The sequence below is a fragment of the Babylonia areolata genome, chromosome 16, assembly GCF_041734735.1.
Source record: "Babylonia areolata isolate BAREFJ2019XMU chromosome 16, ASM4173473v1, whole genome shotgun sequence".
NCBI classification, from domain to species: Eukaryota; Metazoa; Mollusca; class Gastropoda; order Neogastropoda; family Buccinidae; genus Babylonia; species Babylonia areolata.
The window spans coordinates 1-15,000 of NC_134891.1; the positions used below are offsets into that span (position 1 = coordinate 1).

General features: G+C 41.4%; 1 protein-coding gene across 1 annotated transcript in view; it reads left to right on the forward strand.

Annotated features, from left to right (window-relative positions):
- Positions 1-4,044: 4,044 nt before the first annotated feature.
- LOC143290711 (galactoside alpha-(1,2)-fucosyltransferase 2-like) overlaps positions 4,045-15,000 on the forward strand; it is a gene marked incomplete at its 5' end in the record, with an annotated part of 16,867 nt that continues 5,911 nt past the window's right edge. The window contains one exon of the mRNA XM_076600227.1: positions 4,045-4,282. Within this exon, the coding sequence (XP_076456342.1) occupies positions 4,045-4,282 (238 nt within the window). The remainder of the gene's footprint in view (positions 4,283-15,000) is intronic.

The following is a 15,000-nucleotide window of genomic DNA, read 5'->3' on the forward strand; positions in this document are numbered from 1 at the left end:
ACACACACAGGGCTAGAGGCGCACACATACACAGAGCTAGAGGTACACACATACACAGAGCTAGAGATACACACACACACACACATACACACACACACGCATACACAAACACACACAGCTGGAGGCGCACACACACAGAGCTAGAGTCACACACACACACACACACAGAGCTAGAGGTTCACACACACACACACACACACACACACACACACACACACACACACACAGACAGAGCTAGAAGTGCACATACACACAGACTTCGAGGTGCATGCAAACACACACACACACACACACACACACACAGCTAGAGGTTCACACACACACACACACACACACACACACACACACACACACACACAGCTAGAAGTGCACATACACACAGACTTCGAGGTGCATGCAAACACACACACACACACACACACACACACACACAGCTAGAGGCGCACACACACACAGACTTCGAGGTGCATGCAAACACACACACACACACACACACACACACACACACACACACACACACACACACAGAGCTTGAAGTGCACATACACACAGACTTCGAGGTGCATGCAAACACACACACGCACCAACACACACAGCTAGAGGCGCACACACACAGAGCTAGAGTCACACACACACAGAGCTAGAGGTGCACACACACACACACACACACACACACACGCGCGCGCGCGCGCGCGCACGCACACACACGCACACGCACACGCACAAACACACACAGCTAGAGGCGCACACACACAGAGCTAGAGTCACACTCACACAGAGGTAGAGGTGCACACACACACACACACACACGCACGCACACGCACACGCACAAACACACACAGCTAGAGGCGCACACACACAGAGCTAGAGTCACACTCACACAGAGGTAGAGGTGTGCACACACAGAGCTAGAGGTGCACACACACACACACACACACACACACACACACACACACACACACACACACACACACACACACACACACACACACGGGTATAGGTGCACACAGATCTTGAAGTGCACACACACAGCCAGAGGTGCACACACACACCTAGGTGCACACACACACCTAGGTGCACACTCACAGCTAGACGTGCACACACACAGGTAGGGGTGCACACACATAGAGCTAGATGTGCATACACACACAGAACTAGAGCCGCACACATTGGTGTCACTGAAAACGCTATAGTTATTGAACAAAACCAACTTCAACGTCATCAGTTATCATCTTTAAGTTCATGTGTATGGACCCACGCATCAGTGTGTGTGTGTGTGTGTGTGTGTGAGTGCGTGCGTGCGTGTACGTGTGTGCGTGTGTGTGAGCGTACGTGCGTGCGTGCGTGCATCTGTGGGTGTGATATTGCGCGGAAGTGTCGCGTGTTTGCATGAGTGTGTGGATACGAGCACGCGTGAGCGAGTCCTCGGACGTGCAAGGGAAGTGCGAGCATGTGCGTGCAAATGTGTTTTTGTGTACACGTGTGTACTCGTCAACACGTGTAGGCGATTTGTGTGTGTGTGTGTGTCATGTATATTTGCATTTGTTTGTATTTTTTATATTTGTATTCCTTTTTATCACAACAGATTTCTCTATGTGAAATTCGGACTGCTCTCCCAGTGAGAGCGCGTCGCTATACTACAGCGCTACCCTTTTCTTTTGTATTTTTTCCTGCGTGCAGTTTGATTTGTTTTTTCCTATCGAAGTTGATTTTTCTTCAGAATTTTGCCAGGAACAACCCTTTTGTTGCCGTGGGTTCTTTTGCGTGCGCTAAGGGCATGCTGCACACGGGACCTCGGTTTATTGTCTCATCCGAATGACTAGCGTCCAGACCACCACTCAAGGTCTAGTGGAGGGGGAGAAAATATCGGCGGCTGAGCCGTGATTCGAACCAGCGCACTCAGATTCTCTCGCTTCCCAGGCGGACGCGTTACCTCCAGGCCATCACTCCACGTATGCTCACTGGGGGCAGAAAGGAGCGACATTGTGTGTTGTGAGTTTGCTGCACGATTCAAAGCCGTCCATCTCGCGAGTTGGCTATTTTCCATGCTTCCAGGCCTGATTACGTCATGTCATATTCACTGTCAAATACACTTTTTTAGCCGTGGGGTGTTCGCTGCAAATGCCATGTCCGGTGTAACATCCTCAATCTGCTGCCAAGCTGGTTTTGACCCAGGTCAGTTTGTGTTAGCTTCAAATGATCCATGACGTCAGTCTGTGTTAGCCTCAAATGATGCGTGAGGTCATTCTGTGTTAGCCTCAAATGACGCGTGGGGTCATTCTGTGTTAGCCTCAAATGATCCATGACGTCATTCTGTGTTAGCTTCAAATGATCCATGACGTCATTCTGTGTTAGCCTCAAATGATCCATGACGTCATTCTGTGTTAGCCTCAAATGACGCGTGAGTCAGTCTGTGTTAGCCTCAAATGACGCGTGGGGTCAGTCTGTGCTGGTCCAGATTGACCCACCAGTTGGATACGATCCCACCAGTTGGATACGACCCCCTTTCTACGTAATTTAAAAAGGAGGGGGTCGTAATGTGTTAGCCTTTTTTGACACCCCTCCCGCCCCCTCTCCATAGGAGTGGAGTGTTGGCCTACAGGTAACGCGTCCGCCTAGGAAGCGAGAGAATCTGAGCACGCTGGTTCGAATCATGGCTCAGCCGCAGATATTTTCTCCCCCTCCACTAAACCTTGAGTGTTGGTCTGGACGCTAGTCATTCGGATGAGACGATAAACCGAGGTCCCGTGTGCAGCATGCACTTAGCGCACGTAAAAGAACCCCCGGCAACAAAAGGGTTGTTCCTGGCAAAATTCTGTTGAAAAATCCACTTTGATAGGAAACACAAAACTGCACGCAGGAAAAAATGAAAAAAAATGGGTGGCGCTGTAGTATAGCGACGCGCTCTCCCTGGGGAGAGCTTCCCGAATTTCACACAGAGAAATCTGTTGCGATAAAAATACAAATACAAATAATAACTTAAAGGAACGGAAGGTGGGGGAGTCTGATAGCCTGTGTAACGGAATGTGAGGTGGGGGAGTCTTACTTGTAGTTCCACAAAAGTAGGTAGTTTAACACCTTTTATACACTATGTCTACTCTTAATGACTGGCAGTTCCACAGAAGTAGGTGGTTTAACACCTTTTATACACTATTTCTACTCTTAATGACTGGTAGTTCCACAGAAGTAGGTGGTTAACACCTTTTATACATTCTAATCTTAATGGCTAGTAGTTCCACAGCCAAGATGAAAGCAAGAGGTGACAATGCACAGCCTTGTATGATATCACATAATACATTGAAGGGCTCGGATATCCATCCGCCGTGGTTAGCAGAGCTTGAGCTCCTGTCATTCAAGACATAAGCCCTGTTTCTTTTTAAGTCGGCACCGAAACCAAATACATCAAGCACGTGAAGCATGAATTTTCTAGAGATGGAGCCAAAGGCTTTAGAATAGTCGATTTCAAGTAAATATCCACCTTTGTTTGTTTTTATCTAAGTAATTCATCACATCGTTTCTGTTCTTTTGACTGTGGCAATATTTCTGCCTCTAAAAAAAACCCCACCTGGTCATTATTTACTAGTTTATCTGTTACTTTGCTAAATCTTTCTGTTGATACTTTTGCTAATGTTGTGTAGTCGGAGTTAGTAAGAGTTATAGGTCCCCGGCTGTTTAACTTGTCTCTTTCTAGGTCTTTACCTTTGTGGAGCAGAGTGATAATTCCTTGGTTCTGAGTGTATGAAAGTCTCCTTTGTCGAATGAGTTCATGAATGAGTCAGTAACTGTCTTACCTATTTTATTCCAAAAGAATTTCAAATATTCTACTGTGATCGCGTCACTTGTTGGTGCTGAACCAGACTTTAGATTCTTTAAGGCCTTAGTTGTTTCTTCTATTGTGATATTTCTTCTATTGTGATATTTCCCTCGCACAAGGTAGTCATCCAGACGTGGATTTGCTGCACCGGGCATATCCTTGCCCTTCTGTCGTATCCCCCGGGGTAAAATCCTGACTGGGTGACTTGATTTGCTGCACCGGTCGTCAAGCCCCTCTGGGACGCGCCTCAAGCTGACGGCTACAACCTGCAGTTTGCTGCGTCACTTCTTTCTGACTTCATCAACGGACACACTTCAACTGACGGCTACAACCTGCAGTTTGCTGCGTCACTCCTTTCTGACGACTTCATCAACGGACACACTTCAACTGACGGCTACAACCTGCAGTTTGCTGCGTCACTCCTTTCTGACGACTTCATCATGATCATTTCGCTCCGGACTGTCATGGGTATGTGGATGACTTTCTTTGTTGCAGTGAAGGGAGACAGAAGGAAATTGAGGGGAAGAGAGAAAGAGAGACAGAGACTGAGATACAGACGAACAGAAAGACAGACAGAACGAACGAACGAACGAACTGTTTTATTCAAATAAAGGCCAAAGCCCCTCACTGAAGGGGTGTGACATAAGTACAAATACTGGAATTATAACTGTTACCACACCACAGTTATAGCATAAACATAATACATTAGCAAAAGAAAAGATTATGATGTCATAATGTTCAGTCTTTTCAAGGATTTGTAAATATAAATAGCGAGTCCGTTGAGAGCAGACTCATTTCTGAACGACAACAACACATTTAATCTAAAACTGCAATGATTATTATAATACTTAGATTCAATTAATTTCGATCTGAGGTCAAAAAGGGCAGGACACATTAACAAAAAATGGATCTCATCTTCTCTGTCTGTGTTACATAAACGGCATCTCAGTTCACTCTCACCTTTGGACCTATATCTCATTCGATGACACGCGATGTCAGAAAATAATGCCAAATCTAAATGTTGTTAATGCACTTTTAATATACCAGTTCACTTTAAGTGCAAGGTATGGATCAGTCATATAGTTTATCAGCACTTGAGAGATGAAGACACTCCATATGGCATAGCATCAACACACACATATTTCATATATATTATGTGGTCTCAAAAAGTCTATAAGCAAACCTGTCACTAGTATACATATGGTCATGCCAGTCCTGCCACCTACAATCAATGACTTTGTTTAAATGATTTCAAGAACCATGGTATACATTGGACACCTTGACTGTCCCATACATAAGAAAATCCTTGAGAATTCAGGAAATGACGAACACTTGTAACCCACGTATTTTTACAATTCCAATCCAGATTATACAACGTCTTATAAGCTTAACATGGCAACCTATTTTCGTCCATCCACATTAATTTTAACCAATATTTGATAATCTCATATAAGAATTTATATAAATGGGAAACCTCCCCAACTCACCATACACAAAATCATTCAGAGTTCGACTGTCTACATTCAAAAAACGTTCAAGTGCGAACAAATGTATTTTTTCAATTTTTTTTCAGCAGCATATTGCACTATCGACTGAACCTGGGAATCAAACAGTTTAGCAAACAGAAAAAAAGATCTACAATCCAGCTTATATATCACATGAAAAATAATCATAACTGCTTTCTTTGCTCTGTTAACTAAATCTTGACATGCTAAACTGAAACTAAGTTTAGTTGAAAAATAAACCCCAAAATATTTGTAAGCATTTACCACTGTGATACTTTCGTCGCCATAAACCCATCTCTCATTACGTGCCAGATAACCTCCTTTACGAAAGACAATAACGTTAGTTTTTGCCATATTTACCTTCAGTTCAAGTCTTGTTGCTGCCATATACAAACTGTTCAGTTGTCGTTGAAGACCAACTATTGTTGCAGATAATAAAACAATACCATCAGCAAAAAGTAATAATTCAACCATATCAAAAGTAATACCATGTCGTCCATTTTCAATTATATCCAAAGCAAGTTCATTAACAAATTAAGAAAAAAAACTGGACAGCATATAACCCCTTGTTTGACACCTCGACTACAATTAACGAAGTCTGATAATTTAGCCTCAGATCTTATTCTCGCTTTTACTTCATTATACATACTTTTGATGCAAGAATACAACTTATCATATATTCCATTTTTCAATAAAACGGGCCACAACAATTTTCTAGAAATGGAGTCAAATGCTTTTTCAAAATCAACGAAGGCAACATATAAATTCCTATTGTTAGCAAATTGCTTCTGGACTGCAGCTAATAATACAAATATATGAACAATAGTAGAATAGTCTTTCTTGAATCCAGCTTGGTATTCCCCAGTTATATTATTCATGGTAATCCATTCTTGCTGTCTATTGTTAATAATAGAACCATATAACTTGCTACATATATTACATAAAGAAATACCTCTGTAATTATTCATGTCATTTACATCCCCCTTTTTAAATAAAGGCAAGATCATAGATTCCTCCTAAGTTTCCGGATAAAAACCAGTATCAAACAAATGATTAAATAGCTTAACTAAAAAAATTAACAATGTTCTCTCCAGAATACTTTTAAAAAAACACACACACACAAAACTCACCAATAAGACCATCTGGACCTGTTGCTTTGCCATTTTTAGTCTTTTGATTGCATGTAACACTTCATCTCTTGATATTGCTCTGTCACACACATACTGTTCATCAACATCCACAACTTCTTCCTCACTAATTTATACATCATTATTTTCTAATACGTTTTTGAAGTGTCGAAACCAATCATCAACAGTAATATCATTCAAAGGTTGTGATTTCTTTTTCATTGTTTTGAGAATTTTCTCCAAAACATCTGATGGTCATTAACAGAGTTTAAAAGATCATTTAATAATGTCATTTAGTAATCTCATTCTAATATCATCTTAGATGAACATACTATAAATAAATAAACGAAACGAATCTCATCATATTCCTTCTTTTTCTTTTTAAGTATTTTTTTATACTCACGTCTTGCAATACACAGCACAGCCTTGTCATTCACATCCAGTGTTTTTCTATATGTTCTTAAAAGTTTACGTACATTACATCTTTCTTTTCTACATTCATAATCAAACCAGTCGTTTTGTTTAAATTTTATATTTACAGGTATATGCTTGTTCTTTAATAATAAAATTAAAACTATTCAAAGTATCATTAACATTTACGCAGAACAGATCTTCAGCGGCAGAAAGCTTCTGCTGTATTTCATGTTAATTCATAGAATTGAAGAAGTGCTGACTAAATTCCTCTTTCCAACAATATTTAACAATGCATTGTTTTTCATCAATGTGTAAATTTCTGTTACATTTCAATTCATTTTGCTTTTCTATACATAAAACAATAGATTCAAAAATATTCATAGACGCTAAGAAATAATCATTGACACGACTACCTTGATCAGATATGTATGTGAAACGACCTTCATGGTCGCCATTACATACTGTAACGGAATTTTTATTTATTTAAATTCGTAGGCCTGTGTTACTTTCAACCGGCACTCCATCCGAACCAAAAAAGCAAAACACGAACGCGAATCAAGTTTTTTTTTTAGAAGAACGCAAACTCACATTTTCTTTTACTTTTTGATTAACTTAATGATATTAATAAATATATAATCAAAGAAAGAAAAGTGTTCATTTCCCAACTCACTCAAAAAATAAATTCCTTTTTTTCAACTCACTCAAAAAAATAAATTCGTTTTCCCAATCCACTGAAAAAATATAAACAAAAAGTAACTTCACACACACACTACAATGACGGCCTGCCCACATCTCAGGCGCCGACACACCCCCGACGGACACCGTTGAACACTGAGCACCACACCGATGGGTCGGTCCACCGTTGCCAGTAGTTTTTGGCATGGCCACTCTCCCTCAGCAGGTAGTCTCTCCCCAGGACGGCAGTGGTCCAGCGTCTCCCTCAAAATGAAATTAAAGTATCCCCATAAGTCTCCCGACTCAACTAGCTATACCCAAATGTCTGCCCCCAATGAATACAGATCAACCATTACATTCACATAAAGTGTTAACGCTTACCTCATACCAAGCAGCTCCCAAAATTATTCGACTTGGAGCATCTCCAACATGAAAAATCAATATTCAACTCACGTATTTTTTTAAGTAAAATCTTTTTCAATATTAACCACAAACCAGTCTTAGCCGAATATAGGAAAAATTATCAAGAACAAAAATATTTAGTTTCTTCAGCAAAATAAAACAAATCAATAAATACCTTATCTCCAGTATGCCTCGATGCTGTTCACAACGGGAATGCTTCTGGCCCACAAGTCAAACAGCAATGACTGGCATCAGCAAAAATAAACCAGTTCAGGGAAAACGGAACTGGCTTAATGTTAACAATTAACAGTTTTTAAAAAAAAACGGCATTCACGTGCTTCACAATATATCGCACAACAGAACATCGGATGGGAACCTTATGTTCCTGCGTGAAAAAGTGTCCGCATTTTCAAGTAGACATAAAAATCAACACACACAAAATACCATATAAAAAATTGTCACCGACAACACATGTACAAAGCGATTTGTTACATGACCCCCATCCTGGGGTAAAAAAAAACAACACAACCTGATACTCTAATGAAAGTGTTGTTGTTTTTTTATATCTATAATAATAAAGACATATGTTCTTCCACACATTAATCCCAAAGGATAACAACCAGAATTCTCAATCTACTCGTCAAACTTATTTTGCAAATTAGGCACTCAGTCAACGTAACGCTTTCTCAAAATCTCTCAAATTCAAAATGCAGCAAACACACGAGTTCCTGCAACAAACTTGACAACCAAGTTTCACACAAATTATCCCAAGCAAAGGGACCAAAATAGGGTTTCTACTATAACACTTGAGTGTACATAGTTAGAAGATTGACCCCCATCCAAATATAGATGCGTTTACAATTGTATCCCAACATCGACTTAAACCATCCATACACGGACTGGCCAACAGCATCCCACTATAACAGACGACTGTACATAGCTGGGCAAATGCTCTTCAACAAGTGGGTAACAAACCCCCAAAAATAGACCATTGCAATTTCAGTGTCTAATACTAAGTCCTACATTTGCTTCTTAAGATTTTAAACAGATGAGAATATCTGGAAATATATATATATATAATATATATATATATATATATATATATATATATGTGTGTGTGTGTGTGTGTGTGTGTGTGTGTGTGTAACAACGAAATCACAGGAACATCTGAATACATCTGCCACAAAATTCACTGCAACATTTTTCATCATCTTAAGCTATCAGCCTACTCAAAGCATCTGCTTCAACATTGCTGGAACCAGAGATGGGTACCACTGTGAAGCTGTACTCCTGAAGGGCAAGAGCCCATCGCATCAAGCGACCATTTGTTGTTTTTGACCTCTTTAAATAGGTCAAAGGACGATGATCAGTTTCAACAAAGAAAAGTCGTCCGAAAAGATATCGGTGAAACTTGTCAATTGCCCACACCAGGCCCAAACATTCTCGTTCCACGGTTGAGTAGCGCATCTCTCGATCCAACAACTTCCTGCTCGCAAAAATGATGGGATGAAATACTCCATCATCATGCTGCATCAAAACTGCCCCCATTCCAGTAGAAGAAGCATCTGTTTTCACAGTGAATGACCGTTTGAAATCGGGTAGCTGTACCACTGGATCTGAGGACAACACTGACTTGACAGTGTTTAAAGCTGTCTGGCACTCATCTGTGCACTTGACTTTGTTTGGTCGACCTGCTTTCGTGAGATCTGTGAGAGGACTGACCAATAAAGAATAGTTGGGTATATATCTTCGATAGAACCCCACAAGACCCAGAAGCGATCTTACTTGCTTTTTGGTGTTAGGAGCAGAAACTGACAAGATCTTTGAAACTTTCCCTGACTGAGGGCGCATCTTTCCCCCTCCAATCACATGACCTAGAAACTCGATCTCAGTGAAGCCCACTTCAACATTAGAAGGGCTTGCTGTCAGTCCATGAACAGACAACACTTCCAGTACCTGGTCAAGAGACCTCAAGTGTTCAGACCACGTGTCGGAAGCAATGAGAATGTCGTCGAAAAACGACACTGCACCAAAACGCTCAAGGTCCAACTTCCTCATCATGCGTGCAAATGAACTCGGGGCTGTTGACATTCCAAATGGCATACGTTTAAAATGAAACAAGCCAATGGGTGTTTGGAATGCAGTTTTTTTCCTGTCTTTCTTTGCCATCGGGATCTGCCAATATCCCTTTGCAAGGTCTATTTTGGAAAAGTAGTTTTTGCCCTGCAGTGAAGAGAAAAGGACTTCGGGGTCTGGGATTGGTTCAGCGTCAGACTGCGTGACTTTATTTAATTCCCTGAAATCAATGCAGAAGCGAGTTGAACCATCCTTTTTACAGGACCAACACAACAGGGGATGCAAATGGCGATGTTGAAGGCTCGATCACATCTAATGACAACATTTTCTGAACCTCTTCTTTGACAATTTTCTCTGACTCAGAGGGGGGAGGATACTGTTTGACGTTTACCGTGACATCCCTTGTTAAAATCACTGAATGGTCCTGCAAGTCTGTGTGTCCTGGCATGTCAGTCAGCATGTCTGTGTGTTTGTGAAGGACATGTAATACATCCTTTTTCTTGCATACTGGAAGATCTGTGTTGATCTTTACATGTGCAATGTCTTCTGACTGAACTGTAGGCATGCATTTTACTGTCACTTTGTCCACATCGTTGTCATCCACAGCACAATCACCAGTAATGATGCCTACTGATCCAACCATAACTGTCTCTGCAGAACTTCGACACACATACTCACGCAAGTGATTGATGTGAAACAGCTTATGGACTCCAGGACTGGTCTCAATGAGGTAGTCATAAGCATTGACTCGCTTCACCACTGTGAATGGACCACGCCATCGAAGCAGCAGTTTGCTGTTTTCAGAAGGTAACAACACCAAAACCTTAGCCCCAGCTGTGAAAGACCCGACACCAGCCTTGCGAAATTTGTAGTGTCTATTTCGCTTTGATGTTTGTTGCACAGCATCCTGAGCCCGACCAACCATTTCTTTCAATGTATCCTTCAACTCAAACATACTGAGACATGTTTTCGAGTTCAGAGTTCTCCTTCACATTGTTTGTCCAAGACTCAGAGTAGCTGAGAAGGGCCTTTGGGAACTCTGCCATACAAGAGCTCGAAAGGTGCGAACCCTGTAGATTCCTGCGGAATTTCCATGTATGCAAACAATGCAGCTTGCAAGTACCTGTCCCAGTCTTTGGGTTTATCTGCCATCAGCTTCTTGAGCATAGACTTCAAACAGCCATGAAATCTTTCAACAACCCCGTTCGTCTGTGGGTGATATGGGGCAGTGTGGAGTTGTGATACAGACAAAAGGCGCATAACTTCCCTCATGATGTCTCATGTAAACTGAGTACCAAGATCTGAAAGTACCTCATCTGGTATCCCTGTTCTGGAAAATATCTCTAGTAATGCTTCTGCGACTGCCTCAGTGGTAACAGACTTCAATGCCACTGCTTCCGGATACCGAGTTGCCACATCAACGAGAGTGAGTATATACTGCTGACATCGTGAAGAGGTCGGCTTGATTGGGCCAACCAAATCAATTGCAACTCTCGAGAATGGAACTTCGACCACTGGTATTGGCTGAAGAGGTGCAGCTGGCACTCTGCCCTTTGGGAAAGTTTTCTGACATATGTGACAGGATCTACAGTAATGCTCGACTGAACTCCTGTAACCAGGCCAAAAGAAAAATGGCTGAATACGTTTGAACGTACTGTTGTTGCCATATGCCCACCAAAGACAGAATCGTGTGCAGGCAATGAGAACAGACTCCCGTAGATTTTCAGGAACTACCAATTGCCATGAAACTGAATCAGATTTTTCTGACGCAACTCTCCTGTACAACAAATCGTCTCTCATGACAAAAGAAATGATTACACCCGACTCCTTCTCCTTACCTCTGGCCTACTTTTTCAAACAACTTCTACAGCGTTGAATCACTTTGCTGTAACTATCAGCTTTTCAGGAGAAACATCTAGCTGTGGGGCCTTTGACGTCAAAAGTGGACGAAACGGTCTTTCCTGCCTGGCTGCCTGTGCTCTGGTCACAACCGCAGCAACAACCTCACTGCAATGAAATGTGGAGCCCTCAATTCGACCCAAAATAACGTCACAAACAGGATTTTCAATGACACAGGCTTCCACTGTACCAGCAAAATATGGTGTATCCAGACTAACACGAGCTAGTGGAAGTCGGACAACCTCACCATTGAAAAGGCGACACAGCTGTACCCTGTTAGTAAGCTGACTTTCATGGACCAAGTTTTTACGCACACCAACAGTTGAACACCCAGAATCCAGCATGACTGTTACCTGCTGACCATTCAATGTGCCTGTACAAGTTTGAATGGTTGGAGGTAGGTCATCGACTGTAGACATACCAACCAAAACATTTTCCATGGATTCACCTTTAACAACCACTGGGGACACAGCATTTTTGCCAGAATCAACCAAAGTATCACAGTGACGCGTGACACCCACACAGGTAACCTTCGGCCCTGGGACAGTAAAATCAGGTTTGAACTGTAATTTTCTGCAGTACTGCCAAGCATGGCCTTTCGACTGACAACCCCAGCAAACTTTCTTTTCGCCATGATATTTCAAAGTCTTTGGGTCAACAGCGTAACGTTTACATTTATCAAAACTTTTTTCACTTCCATTCTCATTCTGAGATTTGTAACTTGAGCCCCCTCGATGATTAGAACCAAAATGTCTCTGAAGACCAGCACCAGATCCTCCTGGATTTCCTCTGTGATAGTTCTGATTACTGACTATGTTAGCATTGGCAAACAAGACACTAGAGCCAGGTTTTGCAGACATCGATCTATCAGGATGAGCTGCTCTGTACCTATCCGCTGCCTTAACCATATCCTCAACATTTGAATCCTTTCTTTCCATGAGAAAGGCTACCAGCTGAGTGGACACACCCGACAAAATCTGTTCACGCGAAAGCAAATCCGCAAGTTTTTCAAAATCCTTGCCAATCTCAGCGAGTTCTAACCATCTGGAAAAGTACCTCTTAACCCTGGAAAGAAAAACACCCATGGTTTCTTCAGGTTCAGGGCCTAGCTGACTGAAACGGAGTCCAGAAACAATCTTCAGCACACCGAAACCTTGTCAAGAGATGCTTTTTGTCAGTTTTAAATGACTCAGCATCTTCTTGTGACAACTCCTGAAAGTAAGTCAAGGCTTTTCCTTTGAGTAAAGCAGACAAATAGCAAGATCGCTCAGAATCATCCCACTTGTTCTGATCTGCAAAAACTTCAAATCTGCGAAGATAGGATTCCATGTCATCCGACTTTTCATCCCAATATGGCATTTTAGGTTTATTGCCTGCCATACTTTCTTTTTCTTTGCTTTTCGCCTTTTCTTTTTGCCAAGCATCTTGCTTTTCTAGTCTGGCTCTCTCAATGGCAAGTTTTTGAAATTCAATCTCTTTCATTTGAGCAAGTTCCTCCTGCTTCAGCCTCTCCTGTTGAGCAAGCTCTTTTGCATGCTTCTCTAATTCAGTCTGTCTTTCCTGCTGCTTTGCTTTGTAATCTCTGAGATTCTTGAATATAAGTTGTCAATGTTTTGCCTTGTAATCCAATCGTCTCACCCTCAAGTCTAAAATCTGCATCCATCTGTTGCAAAGCACTCTCTCTAGGAGAAGCAGGTAAACTCTGAAGTACCCAGCATATCAGTCTCTTCCTCGGATTTAGCCATGTCTGTTAGACCCACTTCCTTGTCCATGAGGAGATTATAATAAATTACCAAGCTCAGGACTATCTCACAGCCTAATTCAACAAACCTCTATGACAAACTAGATGAAGGAATGTTCCACAGTACTTCCATCTAGCAAACAACTCTGATCACCAAGATCCAGAGTAAAATCAAGCACCACTTCTAGGGCTTGACATAGGGCCACAAATAACTAGCTCCACCGTTGCCAGTAGTTTTTGGCATGGCCACTCTCCCTCAGCAGGTAGTCTCTCCCCGGGACGGCAGTGGTCCAGCGTCTCCCTCAAAATGAAATTAAAGTATCCCCATAAGTCTCCCGACTCAACCAGCTATACCCAAATGGCTGCCCCCAATGAATACAGATCAACCATTACATTCACATAAAGTGTTAACGCTTACCTCATACCAAGCAGCTCCCAAAATTATTCGACTTGGAGCATCCCCAACATGAAAAATCAATATTCAACTCACGTATTTTTTTAAGTAAAATCTTTTTCCATATTAACCACAAACCAGTCTTAGCCGAATATTGGAAAAATCATCAAGAACAAAAATATTTAGTTTCTTCGGCAAAATAAAACAAATAAATACCTTATCTCCAGTATGTCTCGATGCTGTTCACAACGGGAATGCTTCTGGCCCACAAGTCAAACAGCAATGACTGGCATCAGCAAAAATAAACCAGTTCAGGGAAACGGAACTGGCCTAATGTTAACAATTAACAGTTTAAAAAAAAAACGGCATTCACGTGCTTCACAATATATCGCACAACAGAACATCGGATGGGAACCTTATGTTCCTGCGTGAAAAAGTGTCCGCATTTTCAAGTAGACATAAAAATCAACACACACACAAAATACCATATAAAAAATTGTCACCGACAACACATGTACAAAGCGATTTGTTACACATACTCCATTTAAAAAATATAGTCCCAATGTAGTACAATAGTTTCTTTCCATAAGTGTTTAAAGCCTTGTCTTCAGAACACCTTATTCGACTGTAATTAATATCATTATCTTTGTTTTTAATAATTAATATGAAGTTCGTTTTCAAGAAAAACATCAGGAAAAATATCTGAAGTTCTTGCATTCAAATCACCACACAACAACATGTCAACATTACCAAAAGACTACAACCTATCAACAACGCATTCTTCCAACATATCAATGCCGCTATTAAACTGATACATAGAATAGTAAGGTGCATGTTCAGGTGGTACATAAGTACATACAAGTTAAACATTCTTACAAAAACCAAAGAAATCTTTGTCCAGTAAAAATGATAAACAATAATCACTGTCACACTCGATCTGGTGCACGTGCGAA